The following is a 16897-nucleotide window of genomic DNA, read 5'->3' as shown; positions in this document are numbered from 1 at the left end:
TTCTATACTGTAGATAAAGGTGAGCCTGTCCTTTTATTTCCAGACAGCATTTGATAAGGTGCCACAGTTATTGTAGAAAATAAAAGCTTTCGGTATTGGGGATAGCATATCGGCATGGGTAGCAGTTTGGCTGGCAGCAAACAGAGACTATTTGTAAATATTTCTTTGTCTGATTGGCAGGGTGTGATGAGAGGACATTTGCAGGGGTCTGTACTGGCATTTCAACTTTACACAATTTGAATCATTGAGTTGAGTGACAGTGTGCTTGCTAAACTCGCAGAAAACCCTGAAATGGGTGGAAAACATGGTCAAGACATGAGGTTGCTGATTGAAAGATAGGTTGAAGGGGTGGGCCAACACCTGACAGTTGGAGCACAATGTGTGAAAATGTGAAGTTCAATTTGGCAAGAATAAACAAAAACATATTACTAAATGAAGGATGTTGGTGAGACTATACCTCAAATACTGTCTGCAGTTTTGGTCTCCTTATTTTAAAAAATGATGTGAAGGCATTGGAGGCAGTTCAGAGGAGAATTATGAGATTGATACCTGTAATGATACCTTACGAGGATAAGTTGAGTAGGCTGAGTTTGTTTCCACCTTAGTTTAGAAGAGTGAGTTTTGTCTTGATTGAAGTTTATAAGATTCTGAATGGTCTTAAAGTGAATGTGAACAGGTCATTTCCTCTTGTGGATCAGACCAGAACTGGAGGGCACTTTTTTAATGTTCAGAGTCACCCTATTAGGACAGAAATGAGAACATTTCTCTGAGGGTTGAGAGACTTTGGAACTCTGCTTCAGAAGGAGGTGGAAACCAAATATTAATGGTTTTTCCAGGCAGAAGTAGCAAGATTCTCACTGGAAATAAGTGAAATTCAAAACAAACAAACACAAACTGATCAGCCATGATCTTAATGGCTAGTGGAGCAGGAACTAGAGGCTGAGTGGACTACTTGTAATTGGAGAAGCTGGGATTACTCTCATGGCAGCGGAGTAGATTGGAGAGATCTGGTGGAGGAGTGCAGGGTTATGACAATTTTAAATAAAGTGGGGAAAGACAAGCTATTTCTACAGCTGATCATGCAAGGGCTACGGGACACAACATAACTCTTTTGGGTAAGAGATGCAGTAGTGTGAAGAAGAGCATTTCTGGCCAACAAGTGCTACTAACCTAAAATTCACTGCCTACGAGGAAAATGGAAGAGTAGCTCATGAAGGGTTCAAAGAGGAAGTTGGGGAAATGCATGAAGGCAATAAACGTGAATAAGTGCGGAAATGGAATGGGGTGTGAGACTGGATTGCATTTCGAGAAGCCAATGCAAATTGGATGGGTTAAGTGGCCTTATGTGTGCATAATCATTCAGGATTATTGAAGCTGTTCCTAGCTCCAGTTTAGTTACAGAAATTATGGATGTGAAATTTCTGCTGGTGGAATTGCAGTTTCTCAAAACCAGATCTAAGCCCTTGCATATTTTGGTTGAGACCTGCAGCCTGGCCGAGGGAGAGTTCTCAGCATTGAATCTCCTGCCCATCTGGCAAGACTGTATCTGTAACTGGGAGCAGCAGGGGATGCATGCCCCCCAGTAGGTGCTGTTCCCACACATGGCGTGCAGCTACCTTCTTCCACATGGTTCTAGCAATTATCAGAACTGATGATACTGGAGTGTGGTGTGAAAGCAAGACTGAAGGGATGTGAGACTGAGAGTGGGGGGCCTGGGAGGCTAGTCAAGGAGTGATGGGTGAGAGCCAGGGGAGGGGAAGTGGGAGCGGTGAGGCCAAGAATGTGAGCCAGGCAGGGAGTTAGTAAGTAATGGAAGGGGACAAAGTGAATCTAACCCATTGTCCTATGCTGGGATGGGAGCTTGACTAAAACCTTTGAGTACTGAAAAGATCAGTCTCACAAAGTATCAAGACTCTATAGTTGGTTTGGACCGAGTACAGGTAAATGGGATTGGTATAATTTGGTAGCTGTTTTAGAAATGGTAGACCAAAGAGCCTGTTTCCATGCTGTATGACCATAATACTTTTCTACATTTATGTGATAGATGTTGATCTATAATAGTCAAATTGTAATTGTAGCAGGCAAATTGTTTCAAGCTGCTGTATTGCTGTTTTGTATTTGCAGGCACTTGGAGTCACATTAAAAATGAGCTCTTGGAATTTATATAGTTATCCTCAGTATGGTCATCTTTTGTTGTCCCACATCTAATTGCCCTCAAGAGGGTGGTGGTGATGATTTAAAATGGAGTTGCATTGAGAAGTGGTTTGCAATGTCGGACCTTAGTCCTTTGCTTTGCTTCACATGTGTATGGTCCAACAATGTGATGTCATTTGTCAGTATGGGCTTCATCCTGTTTTACATTCACTAACAGCGTTGAATGTTGAGATCACTTTAATACTAATACATTGATCCATAGCCTTAATGGTAATAGATAAACAAAGGGAAACCTAATATTTCGACTCACGTAATGTCTAAAAGTTCCGTCTATTTGAAGATATTTGAATTTTCACGGCAGGTCATAGAACATGCTCAATTGCTTGATTCTTTGTCACGAAAACATTTCAGACCGTTTTGTCTTTGACCCCTCTCAGCCTTGGCTAATCCCCACGGAGCATGGGAACTACAGGGAGGTGACCATGTACGTCCATCAGGATGATACAAGGGATGGGAAACTAAGGTTAGGACTAAGATGTGAACTATCAAGACTGTCCCCATTGAAACATAGAAATTGAAGGAGAAATTTCACTGAGATTTCTAAAATGATGAATAGGGAAAGAACTTTTTCATGGTTATGGAGTGAGTAATGAGGGGTCATTATTAATTATAACTTTAATTATTTGCTTGTATTCAGGTTATGGGTATTAGCTGAAGACTCAACAACTGTGGTTGTTAGGTTTGGAGCTGTGTGTATGTAATATGTCTCTGTAAATCAAAGCTTAAAGGATGTAAAGCTCCTGTTAAATCCTCCACTGCCTAGCTATCTGAAATAGAACAGTCATCACTTGAAAGATATCACAGATAACAGGCAGGAGAAGGTCCCTTTAGAGAAAGGGTAGATGTAGCTTGAAATGCTTTTGCCTTGCAATGTTCATTATACAGATCACAGAATCTGTTCAGGGAAAATTGGGCAACATTTGTGCCGTAGTTTAATAGCGTATAATGAAAAGAGTGTGGCTCTTTCGAACTGATACCTGGCACTGACACAGTGGACCAAATGGCTGTCGGTGCAGTAAATTAATGCTCCAGTGTTTTACTTCAGGCCAGTCTACCAGCTGGTCCAGGAGCTGCCAACCGTTCAGCATCATCTTTGTTGTGTTTTTCAGATCAAGCATTTTTAACATGTATTTGGAAAGGCAAGGACTGATTCGGGATAGTCAGTTGGCTTTGTGCGTGGGAAATCATGTCTCACAAACTTGATTGAGTTTTTTGAAAAAGTAACAAAGAAGATTGCTGAGGGCAGAGCAGTAGATGTGATCTATATGGACTTCAGTAAGGTGTTCAACAAGGTTCCCTATGAGAGACTGATTAGCAAGGTTAGATCTCACGGAATACAGGGAGAACTAGCCATTTGGATACAGAACTGAATCAAAGGTAGAAAACAGAGGTTGGTGGTGGAGGGTTGTTTTTCAGACTGGAGGCCTGTGACCAGTGGAGAGCCACAAGGATCGGTGCTGGGCCCACTACTTTTTGTCATTTACATAAATGATTTGGATGTGAGCATAAGAGGTATAGTTAATAAGTTTGCAGATGGCACCAAAATGGTGTAGTGGACAGCGAAGAGGGTTACCTCTGATTACAACGGGATCTTGATCTGATGGGCTGAGAAGTGACAGATGGAGTTTAATTCAGATAAATTCAAGGTGCTGTATTTTGGGAAAGCAAATCTTAGCAGGATTTCACACTTAATGGTAAGGTCCTAGGGAGTGTTGCTGAACAAAGAGACCTTGGAGTGCAGGTTCATAGCTCCTTGGAAGTGGAGTCTCAGTTAGATAGGATAGTGAAGAAGGCGTTTGGTATGCTTTCCTTTATTGGTCAGAGTATTGAGTACAGGAGTTGGGAGGTCATGTTGCTGCTGTACAGGACATTGGTTAGGCCACTGTTGGAATATTACGTGCAGTTCTGATCTCCTTCCTATCGGAAAGATGTTGTGAAACTTGAAAGGGTTCAGAAAAGATTTACAAGGATATTGCCAGGGTTGGGGGATTTGAGCTATAGGGAGAGGCTGAACAGGCTGGGGCTGTTTTCCCTGGAGCGTCAGAGGCTGAGGGGTAACCTTATAGAGGTTTACAACATTACGAGGAGCATGGACAGGATACATAGACAAAGTCCTTTCCCTGGGGTCGGGGAGTCCATAACTAGAGGGCATAGGTTTAGGTTTAGAGGGGAATGATATAGTAGAGACCTAAGAGGCAACATTTTCACACAGAGGGTGGTACGTGTACGGAATGAGCTGCCAGAGGAAGTGGTGGAGGCTGGTACAATTGCAACATTTAAGAGGCATTTGGATGGGTATATGAATAGGAAGGGTTTGGAGGGATATGGGCCGGGTGCTGGCAGGTGGGACTAGATTGGGTTGGGATATCTGGTCGGCATGGATGAGTTCGACCGGAGAGTCTGTTTCTGTGCTGTTCATCTCTATGACTCTATGACTCAATCATGAAGGAAACAACATGTCTTCTTCCTGCTGAATCCTCAGTTGTTTCTCCTGCAAGCATTGTTCAACACAGATTTAATTATATGTTTTGTGCTTCTGTTTCAGAGTCGGAAATGTGTGGGGCTCTTCGAGGGTCACAGTACAAAGGTGAACTGCTTGCTGATCGTACACATTCAAGGGAAAATGGCGTGTCTGTATACGGGATCCAGTGATCACACTGTGCGCTGCTACGATGTGAAGGTGGGTCATAACACCACATGATAGATCCATACACGAACCTGTCGTGATAACTGCAAAGAAATAGAAAGAGACTGGTTCAACTCCTCCAACTTATTACAATTTAACAGGAGACCTCCTATCTCTTTGAGCTTGTTTGTCTGAACAGTTGGTCCGCACTTCAATTTATCCACTGTCGTATTATATCCCTTCATCTTGAGTGTAAATGGAACAAACTCAGTTCTGAAATTTCAGTTGACTCCCACAATATTTGGGGGATGAGAGACGTTGGCAGCGTTAAGGAGTTCTGCATCACCACTGCCTTTTGAGTGAAATTATTTTTCTCGACGTCATCCCTGAATGGCCAACTGCACCATTAGGTCTTGGGATCCTCTGCTCTGGACCCTTCTACTACCACCCCGCCTTAAGCTCCTTAAATCATCTTAATACCTGAACTAGATCATCCCTTGTAAGACCACAAGCAAACAGAGAGTTAGATTTGGATGTTGAGCTTGATTGAAACTGTTGAGTGCACAGTTGAGAGCCCTTGCAGCCTGTTCCTGTGCTTTGTAGTTGGAAGCTGGGGAATTGCTGAGCTGGTGTACTGAACTGCCTGAGGCTGGGAGAGGACGATCAGGAGGATGAACCATTCCACTACTGACAGGAGAAACCCAGCTTCTGGCAGTGATGGCATTGCTGGCTGCTCAGTCTGAGTGAAGGGAGTGGGGAGTTATGATGGAATTGATGAGCCCAGGGCATGTTGGTTTTAAAATACTCCCTTCTGTCTTTCTGGCATATTCTATACATTGGGCTGGCCAATGGCTCTCTGTATTCCTTCAGTGTTAAGGTGGCTCAGTAGTTAGCACTGTTGCCTCACAGCACCACAGATCCAGGTTCGATTCCTCAGCCAACTGTTTATGTGGAGTTTTCACATTCTCCCCGTGTCTGTGTGGGTTTCCTCCAGGTGCTCTGGTTTCCTCCCACAATCCAAAGATGGGCAGCTGAGGTGAACTAGTCATGCTAAATTGCCCGTGGTTTCCAGGGATGTGCAGGCTAAGTGGGTTAGCTATGGGAAATGCAGGGTTGCAGGGATCAGGGTGTGTGGGTCTGGGTGGGGTGCTCTTTGGAGGTTTGGTATGGACATGATGGGTCAAATGGCCTGCTTCTACACTGATAACATGTTGTTTTACAAAGAATGATGGCCAGGCTATGATATATTCATCTGTTGGAGAATTGGGAATGTACTCCTTTCTATATTGTTGCCCAGTCTTTAAAGAACAGCCTGTGTGGAGATTGGGACCATTGTAATTACTGAACCCTTTGTTGTAGTTTCATTCATGTGAACACTTTGCTTTCGATTTCAACAGAGTAAGAAGCAGCTGGAACAGTTCACTTTGTCAGACCGTGTGCTGAGCTTGCACAGTCGATGGCGTATCCTATACATTGGGCTGGCCAATGGCTCTGTGTATTCCTTCAGTGTTAAGGTAAGCACATAAACATATATCTTGGCACCAGCACCCCTCCTGTCCCCCTCCACTCATTTGCATGGAACCCTGCTTCACCTCCTCGGGCCTGCCCTTGCCTTCAGACTGTAGGCCTTTGCCCCTCCCTTGGGCTTGCAGACCACAGGGCTTGTATTGGGGTACAAGTGTTGGATCTTTAAATAGGGTATTATTGATGTTCTTTGAGATGGTTTCTGCTCACTCACATCTTCTGTAAAACCAAATTGATCCAAAATTCCAAAGTGATATTATGACTCGCACTGTCCAGTTTACCCATAACCCTATTGCTCAGTGATCTGCAGTCACTGATTAGTTTTAAATTCCCATCCTCATTTTCAAGACCCTCAATATCTCTCAATTTCCAAATCCACAATCTTCATGTGTACACTCCTATATTTCTGGCTGCTTGTACATTCCCAATTCTAATTGCTCCAACAGACATGGCCATGTCTTTTGCTACCAGATTCCATTCTCTGCAATTCCCTCTGACTGTACGTTGCAATCCTCCTTTAAGGCAGTTTTTTAAAACTTTTACTTGACCTGGCTTTTACTTACCTCTCTTTTTGGCTAGTGTTAATATTTGTTTGATTATGCTGTAGTTTTACTGTGAAGTACATTGTAATACTTTACCACGTGAAAAGCCCTCAGTAATTAGAAGGTGTTGTTGAAGCAGAGAGAATCAGTAAAATTGGGTTGGGTTTTGTGGAAAAGGGAAAAGAGGAGTTCACAAAAGTATAAGCTTTCAGTATGGCTCATTTGTCTATATCATGAAACTACGGTGAATCTTTATGGAACACTGGTTCAGTCTCAACTGGAGTATTATGCCCAATTCTAGACACCAAGGATGATGATGGCATTAGAGAGAGCGCAGGAATGATTTATAAACATGGGTCTGGGGTAAGGGACTTCAGTTTGCAGATTGATCAGAGAAACTGAGCTTGTTCTTCTTGGAGAGGATTTAGAGGAGATTTTGTAGAAGTATTCATCTGCTGACCAGTCTGAGCAGAGTTACAAAATTGGTAGTCCTCATTGGGGACAAATGTTGTGGTGTGGCAAGCGGTTAGGAAATGAATTACCCAAGAGTGGAGTGGAAACAGGTGCAATTGTGGCTTTCAAGTGTGACTACAGTGGAATGGACGAGCTACAATTGTCTTGCAAAGAGGTGCAATGGATGTAATGGACTGAATGACTTCCTTCTGGTACTTCAGCATTCTATGGTAAGACATGGGCCAGGATTAGAGAGGACGCAGAGGACACTGCTCTCAGTATTCAATATATGGTCACACCAAAGTGTATACTTGGTAAGATTAGATGCTCTTATACCCTTCTTATAGAGGACAACCGATTTATCTTCCTGTTTGCTTAGTGAATTAGTATGCTGACTTTATGTTTCTTACACGGGTAGACCCAGGTTTCCCTGAATATTTGCAAGTTTCACTCATTCTTTTTTAAAAAATTCCACTTTTTTATTTTTACAACCCAAGTTGTAAGCAAGAATAAAGCTCATGTCCACACATTATTTTCCCTCTGCCACTTTATTGTCCATTTATTCAACCAGTCACCACCTGTTTGTAGCCTCTCCGTGTCGTCCTCACAATTTGTATTCCCCAATAGCTTTTTATTGTCATCTAAAGTCATTAACATAAATTGTAAATAATGAGGCCCCATTCCTGTTCTTTACAGCACTCCACTTAGAAGTTCCCTGTTTATATCTTTATTCTTGCTGTCCTGTTTGTTAATCAATCCTCCAATCTCCCTCATACATTACAGCCAAGCTAAGGGGTCCAGGTTCTAAGTCCAACAGAGATGTGTCATTATATATTCAAATAGATTGATTGTTTTTTATTACTCTGAACCTCCATAAGCCTTTTGTGTGGCACCTTATCAGCTGGTTCACCTTTATCCAACCTATTAGTTGTATCCTCCATGGATTATGTTCAAGCTATCGTATGCAAAATGCATTATTTAAGACTTTCTTAACAACACTTTATTGTTGACAGATGTCAGGCCGACTGGTATACAATTCCTTGTTTTCTCTTGCCCAGCTTTCTTGAATGTCAGTGTCACATTTGCTAATCAGTCCTCCGGAGCTATACTAGAATCTAGAGGATTTTGAAAACCCATAAGCAGCACATCCACTATCTCAGCAGCTTGCTTCTTCAGAACCTGCGTTCCTGGGAATTGGTTTTATTTTATTCTCCAGTATCTTTTCACTGATAATTAATTATCTTTAGTTTCTCATTCTTATTTAAATTGGTTGTCTCTTCTACTGTGAAGAGTGCAAGTGTTTATTCAATTTTTTTTCTATTTCTTCATTTCCAATTGCTACTTCTCTTCCTCTTTTATTTATTTATTTAAAATGTTGTCTTCTCTCTGTATTCTGCAAAATAACTTCTATTGATCTTGCTTAACTTCCGTTAATGTTTCCAACTTCACTAAGCTAACTGCACCTCACTTCCCAAACAGTCCTCAAAACTGTATCATTTGAAATCTTTACCTCTCCCACCTCTTCTACCAATTGTTCTGTCCTACTCTTCAGACAAATCTCAATGAGTAGACATTTTCTCGAGACAAGGGCAATGTAGAAGGATTTAGAAAGAAGGCAGGATTAGTTGATGCCTGCTGAGAAGCACCAGGACACATTTGATGGGCCGGATGATCTCTTTCTGTTGTCTGGTAAATATGGATAGTGATCATTCTCTTCTAATGGAGAGAGTACATGGCATCCTGACTGTTTTGTCCTATTCTTATTTCTTCAGGCTAACAAACAGCTCGATGTGTTTGACTGTCACGGTCCCCGAGCGATCAGCTGCTTGGCAACAGCACAGGAGGGAGCCCGCAGACTGCTGCTGGTCGGATCGTACGATTGTACCATCAGTGTTCGTGATGCCAGAAATGGGTTATTGCTGAGAACGTTGAAAGGTCACACTAAGACTGTCCTGTGCATGAAGGTATGGCTGGTGAAGTGGTGCAGCTCAGGGTATAGTCTGTAAAATAAAAAACAGACTTGAGGTGTCTGCTGTCAGGAAGTGTGTGTGTGTGTGGGCACGTGGCGGGGTGAGAATGCTGTATGTCTGGATGCATAGGGTGCAGAGAGGTGGTGTCTGTGGCTGGAGACAGCACTGACTTATTTTTTATGTTTTTAGGTGGTGAATGACTTGGTCTTCAGTGGTTCCAGTGATCAGTCTGTCCACGCTCACAACATCCATGTAAGTGTTTGCTGTTTGGAATTCAAACACATGTTGTTTAATATGTTTTTCGAACATGCCTTAAACACAAGACCTAGTGGTTGCTTCGTGTTTTCTCAAGGTTTTTCCTACTTGAAATAAACCCTAATGTAAGAGTAAGTGAGCCTTGTATGGAAGTGCTGGATCAGGCTCATTCTGTGCTAACATTACTCCTTCAGTGATTTAACGTGTCTGCTAACCAAACAGACTTTAACCTGGTGGGGCTGGTATCAATGAACACAACAGCCTAGGATTAATGCACGCGACCAAATTTCAGAGATTGCACTTGATGCAACCTAAAGGGGTTTGAGTCTGGTGTCACTCACAGAATAGACCTGCTTGTTTTTCATAAGTCGGGAGGGCCAAAACATCCAATTCAGATACAAATATTATCTCCAAATTGCTTAAGCTACTCTTGGTTCTTTTCCTTCATATGCAATCTAAACAAACTGGAAAAAAAATCACCTTTGGGTTTCAATTCCTCACTAGACTATGAGAGAAAAGGTGTATACTTCAGTTGCGCCCACATCCAGCATTGGTGATAACCAGATGTTAGGTTTTTTTTGGCTGCAAGCTAATAAAGACCCAGTACACTGGGGCAACTGTCCTCCTTTTGGACAAACCCCTTTGGAATCTGTGAATGTGGATTGGTAGCATTCTTGCCTCTGAATCAGAAGCTGTGGGTTCAAGTCTTACTCAGGAGTATGAGCTCAAAACTCAAACCTGACATTTCACAAGGGCCCGTCAGCATTTAGAATTTTGTGTGTCAGGCAAGTCAGTAAACTTCGGCTACATCTTCCACCTCAGGGGATGGGAAAAATCCAGTGACACTGACTTCCAGACACGAACTCTGATGTCCTGGCCAATGTTTGCTCCTCTGTCGATCTCAGCAGAGCAGATTATCTGACCATTGTCACATTGTTTTTTGTGGGAATTCCATATCAATCGCTGTGTTATATCAGTCAGCTAACAAATACTTCAGCAACAGAGGACTTTGGTACATCCCGTTTTCATAGAAGGTATTAAATAAATGTGTTTTCTAAATCCACCTGAGGGTGCAAATGGGGCTTCAGGTTTCAATCAAAAGACAGTGCAGCACTCACTCAACACTGCAATGGAATGTCACTCTTGATTATGCATCGCCTTGATCAAATATTAATAATTTAAACTTCAAGCTCAAGGCCATGACTCAGGCTGTGCAGATGATGGAAAGCTGACTGTGTGCTTAAAGAAGGGAAGGCGTAGACTGCAGCATGGACTTGTCAGGTGTAGGGACAATAGCAATTGCAGTGTTGTCCAGGCAAGTAATCAATCTGGACATGAGAAACCAGGCAGGGAACTTCACAGTAATAATAACTTGTGGAATACTGAGAAGTGAGTTCAGGAAGATGGAGATTGTTTACTTTAGAACACAGGACTGAGAGAAGATTTAATTGACAAAACCAACGTCATCTACAAAATTCCATGCAAGGACTGCCACAAACACTACATAGGACAAACAGGAAGAAAGTTAGCCACCAGGATACACCAACACCAGCTGGCCACAAAAAGACGCAATCCTCTCTCCCTCGTAGCCCTACACACGGATGAAAAAAAATCACCATTTCGACTGGGACAACACATCTATCCTGCGACAGGCTAAGCAAAGACATGCCAGAGAATTCCTAGAGGCCTGGTACTCCAACCACAACGCCATAAACAAACACATAGATCTAGATACTATCTATCAACCCCTCAGAAAACGAACAGGAAATGACATCACCACAAACCCCAGGAACCCCATCCAGGAGAAAGATATAAAGAGAAAGCAGGAGACAACAGCTTCTCTTCACTTGGAGGTCACCACTGATGATGTTACCTAGGCAGGTAATGAAACGTCTGGGTATCAAACCTACAGCTCAGCGAGCAAACCTACCCCCTAGATTTAATTGAGTTGTCTAAAATTGAAGAAGTGGGTAGAAGGGTTGAGGTGAGTTGCGTAATTTTTTTCACCAGGAGTTTGTTGGCATGTGGAACTCATGATAGAAATAGTAACACTCATTGCATTTAAAAAATGTTTGGACGTGCACTTGGAAGTGGTGTAACCTGCAGGGAAGGAGACCAAAAGGGTATCACTGAGTTAAAAGCAATCCAGGGAAGGTTCACTTGACTGATTCCTGGGATGATGGGTTATCTTAGAAAGGTTGGACCAGCTGGGTCTGTATTCAATGGAGCTGAGAAAATAAGGTGATTTTATTGAAACACAAGATCCTGAGGGGACACAGGAGTAGATCCTTCTGCCCATCAAGCCTGCACCAACGTTCAGTTACACCGTGGCTGATTGTCTACCTCAGTGCCTAATTTCTGCTCGCTCTCTGTATCCCTTGATGTTATTAGTCTCCAGAACATGTTGATTTCTGTCTTGAACTTGCTCAATGATTCAGGTTCCACATTCACTACTTTCTCCTCATTTTAGTCCAGAATGGCCTACCACTCTCCTCAGATAATGTTCCCTGGTTTTCAACTCAACAGTATATCCCCTCTATGAATTTTGTAAGTTTCAATAAGGTCACTTCTCATTATGCAAAATTCTTGGGAATGCATCCTAGAGCCCTCAATGTCTCCTCATAAGACAATCTCGCCATCCCTGGGATTTATCTGTTGACTTATCTTGCAATTTTTCAATGGGAAATGTATACTTCCTCAATAGGAAATATATTCTTCCTCAGATAAGGGAACCAAAGCTGTGCACATTCTGCAAGTGATAACTCACCAAGGTTCTATACAACTACAGCAGGACATCTCTATTCTTGTTCTCAAATCCACTTGCAATGAACACAAGTGTACAATTTGCCTTCCCATGTGCTTGCTGCACCTGCATGATGATCTTTAGTGACTCGTGAACAAGAACACCCCGGGCCCTTTGGATACTAGTGCTTCATAGCAATTCCTCATTATTTGAGAAATATTCTATCTTTCTGCTTTTTCTGTCTTCACGCTTCACACTTACTTCACAATAACATCATTTTTTTCTAAACTATTCACTGTCCTATTGAATCCGCCTTTAATGTCATCAGCAAATTTTGAAATATTGCATCTGGTTCACCATGTCCAAACTATTTATATAACTTCTGAACAGCTCTGATCTGGTTCAAGAGATTATCAATTTTGAATCCCCTTAACTCTCCAAGTGCACCCTCTTTACTAGTTTTAACTTCCCCATTTTCGCAAGACCATTGGTTGTCCAGTCAAGAGTGTTTTGCTGGAAAAGCACAGCAGGTCAGGCAGCGTCCTAGGAGCAGGAAAATCGACGTTTCGGGCAAAAGCCATTCATCAGGAATGCCCTGTACTTTTTGAAGAATTTCTGCATCTTTTGTGAAGACAGTTGCAAAGTAACCATTTAGTTTCTCTGCCATTTTCCATGGCTTTCCATTGTAAGCTTTCCTGTCCCAACTTGTAATGGATCCACATTTATCCGAGCTTTTTCCTTTCCACAAACTGAAGAAACCTTTACAGTCCACCTTTATGTTCTCACAAGTTTGCATTAATATTCTGTCTTCCCTTTCTTAATAAGTTTCTTGGTCCTCCTTTGCTGGGTCCTAAATTGATCCTAATCCTCAGGGTTGCTACTTTTCCTGGAATCCTTATGAACCACTTGCTTCAACCTAATACAATCTTTAACTTCTTTCATTAATCACAGTTGATTTATCTTTCCCTGGATCTTTATGTCTCAGAGGAATGCTGCAGTCACTGTAATCTTTTCTTTAAATACTGGTTAATGCTTGTCAAGTCTTTCAGCAGAGTTTCCCAATCCACCATAGCCACTTCTGCCCCATTGCTTCATAATTTCCTTTCTTCACATTTAAGACTCTTGACGGGGTGGGTGCTGAGGGGATGTTTCCCCTTGTAGTTTCCCCACTGAAACTAGTGGGCACAGTTTAATAATAAAACAGATGAGAATTTTTACTGAGATTGTTAGTCTGTGGAATCTTCCTCAGAATGTAGTGGAGACTGGATCATTGAATGTATTCAAGTCTCTTAGATTTATGACAGTAAAGCGAGTCAAGGGCTATGGGGGAAGGCAAAAGATGGTGTTGAAATCCACCTTGATGGTATTGAATAACAGCAGATTCAAGAGGCTGGACAGCCTCTTTCCAACAGACAAGGATTACATTACTTACTTTGAGGGTAGATACTTTTCCTGTATGAACCAAGTCTCTGTAGCGAGATTTGAACCACAAACCTGTGACTTAGAAGCAAGAGGTTGCCCCCAGAGTCACAGCTGGTATCGTGACATAATCTGTATGCAAATTGGTTGATCTGCACTTAAATCCAAAAACCTGTCAACACCAGGTTATTCTGACATGTCTGTGAAGAATTTCTATTAGGCTGAATTGTTTGAAATCTGTAGATCTGTCAGGGAGAGACAGCAAGTCCCATGTAAATATAGCAGTCAGTGAGTAGAGGTTTGAGGGGTCCCAGAGTTCATTGGAGATGACTTTGATTAACTTACACTCAGAACTGAACTGACTATCTTGTACCCTTTCTTTCCTCAGACTGGAGAATTAGTGCGGATCTACAAAGGCCACAACCATGCTGTCACAGTTGTAAACATCCTGGGAAAGGTGATGGTGACAGCCTGCTTAGACAAACTCGTACGAGTTTATGAACTACAGGTAAGCCAGCTCTGTCACAGTGTAACATGGGAATACAGTAGAGGTATATCCAACTCTGTCACTGTAACACTGGAGTACAGTACAGGTATATCCAAATCTGTCACTGTACAACACTGGGGTACAGTACAGGTGTGTCCAACTCTGTCACTGTAACACTGGAATACAGTACAGGTATATCCAGATCTGTCACTGTACAACACTTGGTGTACAGTACAGGTGTATCCAACTCTTCACTGTATAACACTGGGGTACAGTACAGGTGTATCCAAGTCTTCACTGTATAACGTTGGGGTACAGTACAGGTGTATCCAACTCTTCACTGTATAACACTGGGGTACAGTACAGGTGTATCCAAGTCTTCACTGTATAACACTGGGGTACAGTACAGGTGTATCCAAGTCTTCACTGTATAACGTTGGGGTACAGTGCAGGTATATCCAACTCTGTCACTGTTACACTGGAGTACAGTACAGGCATTCATGGGCGGCACGGTGGCACAGTGGTTAGTACTGTTGCCTCACAGCACCAGAGACCCGGGTTCAATTCCCCCCTCAGGCGACTGACAGTGTGGAGTTTGCACATTCTCCCCATGTCTGCGTGGGTTTCCTCCGGGTGCTCTGGTTTCCTCCCACAGTCCAAAAATGTGCAGGTTAGGTGAATTGGCCATGCTAAATTGCCCGTAGTGGTAGGTGAAGGGGTGAAATGTAGGGGAATGGGTCTGGGTGAGTTGCGCTTCGGCGGGTCGGTGTGAGCTTGTTGGGCCGAAGGGCCTGTTTCCACACTGTAAGTAATCTAATCTAATCTAAAAATATCCAGATCTGTCACTGTACAACACCGGGGTACAGTACAGGTGTATCCAACTCTTCACAGTATAATACTGGGGTACAGTACAGGTGTATCCAACTCTTCACAGTATAACACTGGGTTACAGTACGACCCACCCTCCCATTCTGGCACTTTCCCCTGCCACCGCAGGAACTGTAAAACCTGTGCCCACACCTCCTCCCTCACCTCTATCCAAGGCCCTAAAGGAGCCTTCCACATCCATCAAAGTTTCACCTGCACATCCACCAATATCATTTATTGTATCCGTTGCTCCCGATGCGGTCTCCTTTACATTGGGGAGACTGGGCGCCTCCTAGCAGAGCGCTTTAGGGAACATCTCCGAGACACCCGCACCAATCAACCAAACCACCCCGTGGCCCAACATTTCAACTCCCCCTCCCACTCTGCCGAGGACATGGAGGTCCTGAGCCTCCTTCACCGCCGCTCCCTCACCACCAGACGCCTGGAGGAAGAACGCCTCATCTTCCGCCTCGGAACACTTCAACCCCAGGGCATCAATGTGGACTTCAACAGCTTCCTCATTTCCCATTCCCCCACCTCATCCTAGTTTCAAACTTCCAGCTCACTTACTGTCTCCTTGACTTGTCCGACCTTCTTTTCCACCTATCCACTCCACCCTCTCCTCCTTGACCTATCACCTTCATCTCCTCCCCCACTCACCCATTGTACTCTATGCTACTCTCTCCCCACCCCCACCCTCCTCTAGCTTATCTCTCCATGCTTCAGGCTCACTGCCTTTATTCCTGATGAAGGGCTTTTGCCCGAAACGTTGATTTCGCTGCTCGTTGGATGCTGCCTGAACTGCTGTGCTCTTCCAGCACCACTAATCCAGTATTTGATTTTCAGCATCTGCAGTCATTGTTTTTACCTTACAGTACAGGTGTATCCAAGTCTTCACTGTACAACACTGGGGTACAGTACAGGTGTATCCAAGTCTTCACAGTATAACACTGGGGTACAGTACAGGTGTATCCAAGTCTTCACTGTATAACAATGGGGTACAGTACAGGTGTATCCAACTCTGTCACTGTCACACTGGAATACAGTACAGGTATATCCAGATCTGTCACTATACAACACTGGGGTACAGTACAGGTGTATCCAACTCTTCACAGTATAACACTGGGGTACAGTACAGGTGTATCCAAGTCTTCACTGTACAACACTGGGGTACAGTACAGGTGTATCCAAGTCTTCACTGTATAACAATGGGGTACAGTACAGGTATATCCAATTCTCTCACTGTATAACCCTGGAGTACAGTACAGGTGTATCCAACTCTTCACAGTATAACACTGGGGTACAGTACAGGTGTATCCAAGTCTTCACTGTATAACAATGGGGTACAGTACAGGTGTATCCAAGTCTTCACTGTATAACATTGCGCTACAGTACAGGTGTATCCAATTCTCTCACTGTATAACCCTGGAGTACAGTACAGGTATATCCAGATCTGTCACTGTACAACACTGGGGTACAGTACTGTTGTATCCAAATCTGTTACTGTATAACACTGAGGTACAGTACAGGTGTATCCAGTTCTGCCACTGTATAACACATGTACAGTACTGGTGTATGCAACTTGTCACTGTATAACCCGAGTACAGTGCAGGTGTATCCAGTTCTGTCACTGTACACAGTGGAGTACAGTACAGGTGTATCCAACTCTGTCACTGTATAACACTGGAATATAGCCCTGGTGCAAAGAGCTTTATTGCAGTGTACATAACTCTGCACCTGTGTGACACATGTACAGTACTGGTGTGTACATGCTTTCCCACTGTGTAACACTAGTAC

At 43.1% G+C, this 16897-nt stretch overlaps 1 protein-coding gene across 1 annotated transcript in view; it reads left to right on the top strand.

Annotated features, from left to right (window-relative positions):
• The window catches only part of znf106a (zinc finger protein 106a), a 90336-nt gene that overhangs the window by 64652 nt on the left and 8787 nt on the right, over nucleotides 1–16897 (top strand). Inside the window, exons 14-18 of the mRNA XM_072569396.1 lie at nucleotides 4760–4894; nucleotides 6238–6354; nucleotides 9132–9323; nucleotides 9519–9581; nucleotides 14135–14254. Of these exons, the coding sequence (XP_072425497.1) occupies nucleotides 4760–4894; nucleotides 6238–6354; nucleotides 9132–9323; nucleotides 9519–9581; nucleotides 14135–14254 (627 nt within the window). The remainder of the gene's footprint in view (nucleotides 1–4759; nucleotides 4895–6237; nucleotides 6355–9131; nucleotides 9324–9518; nucleotides 9582–14134; nucleotides 14255–16897) is intronic.

Source organism: Chiloscyllium punctatum, chromosome 4 (genome assembly GCF_047496795.1).
Source record: "Chiloscyllium punctatum isolate Juve2018m chromosome 4, sChiPun1.3, whole genome shotgun sequence".
Taxonomy (NCBI): Eukaryota; Metazoa; Chordata; class Chondrichthyes; order Orectolobiformes; family Hemiscylliidae; genus Chiloscyllium; species Chiloscyllium punctatum.
Note: the sequence above shows the minus strand (reverse complement) of the source record. Positions and strands in the feature narration are given on the sequence as shown.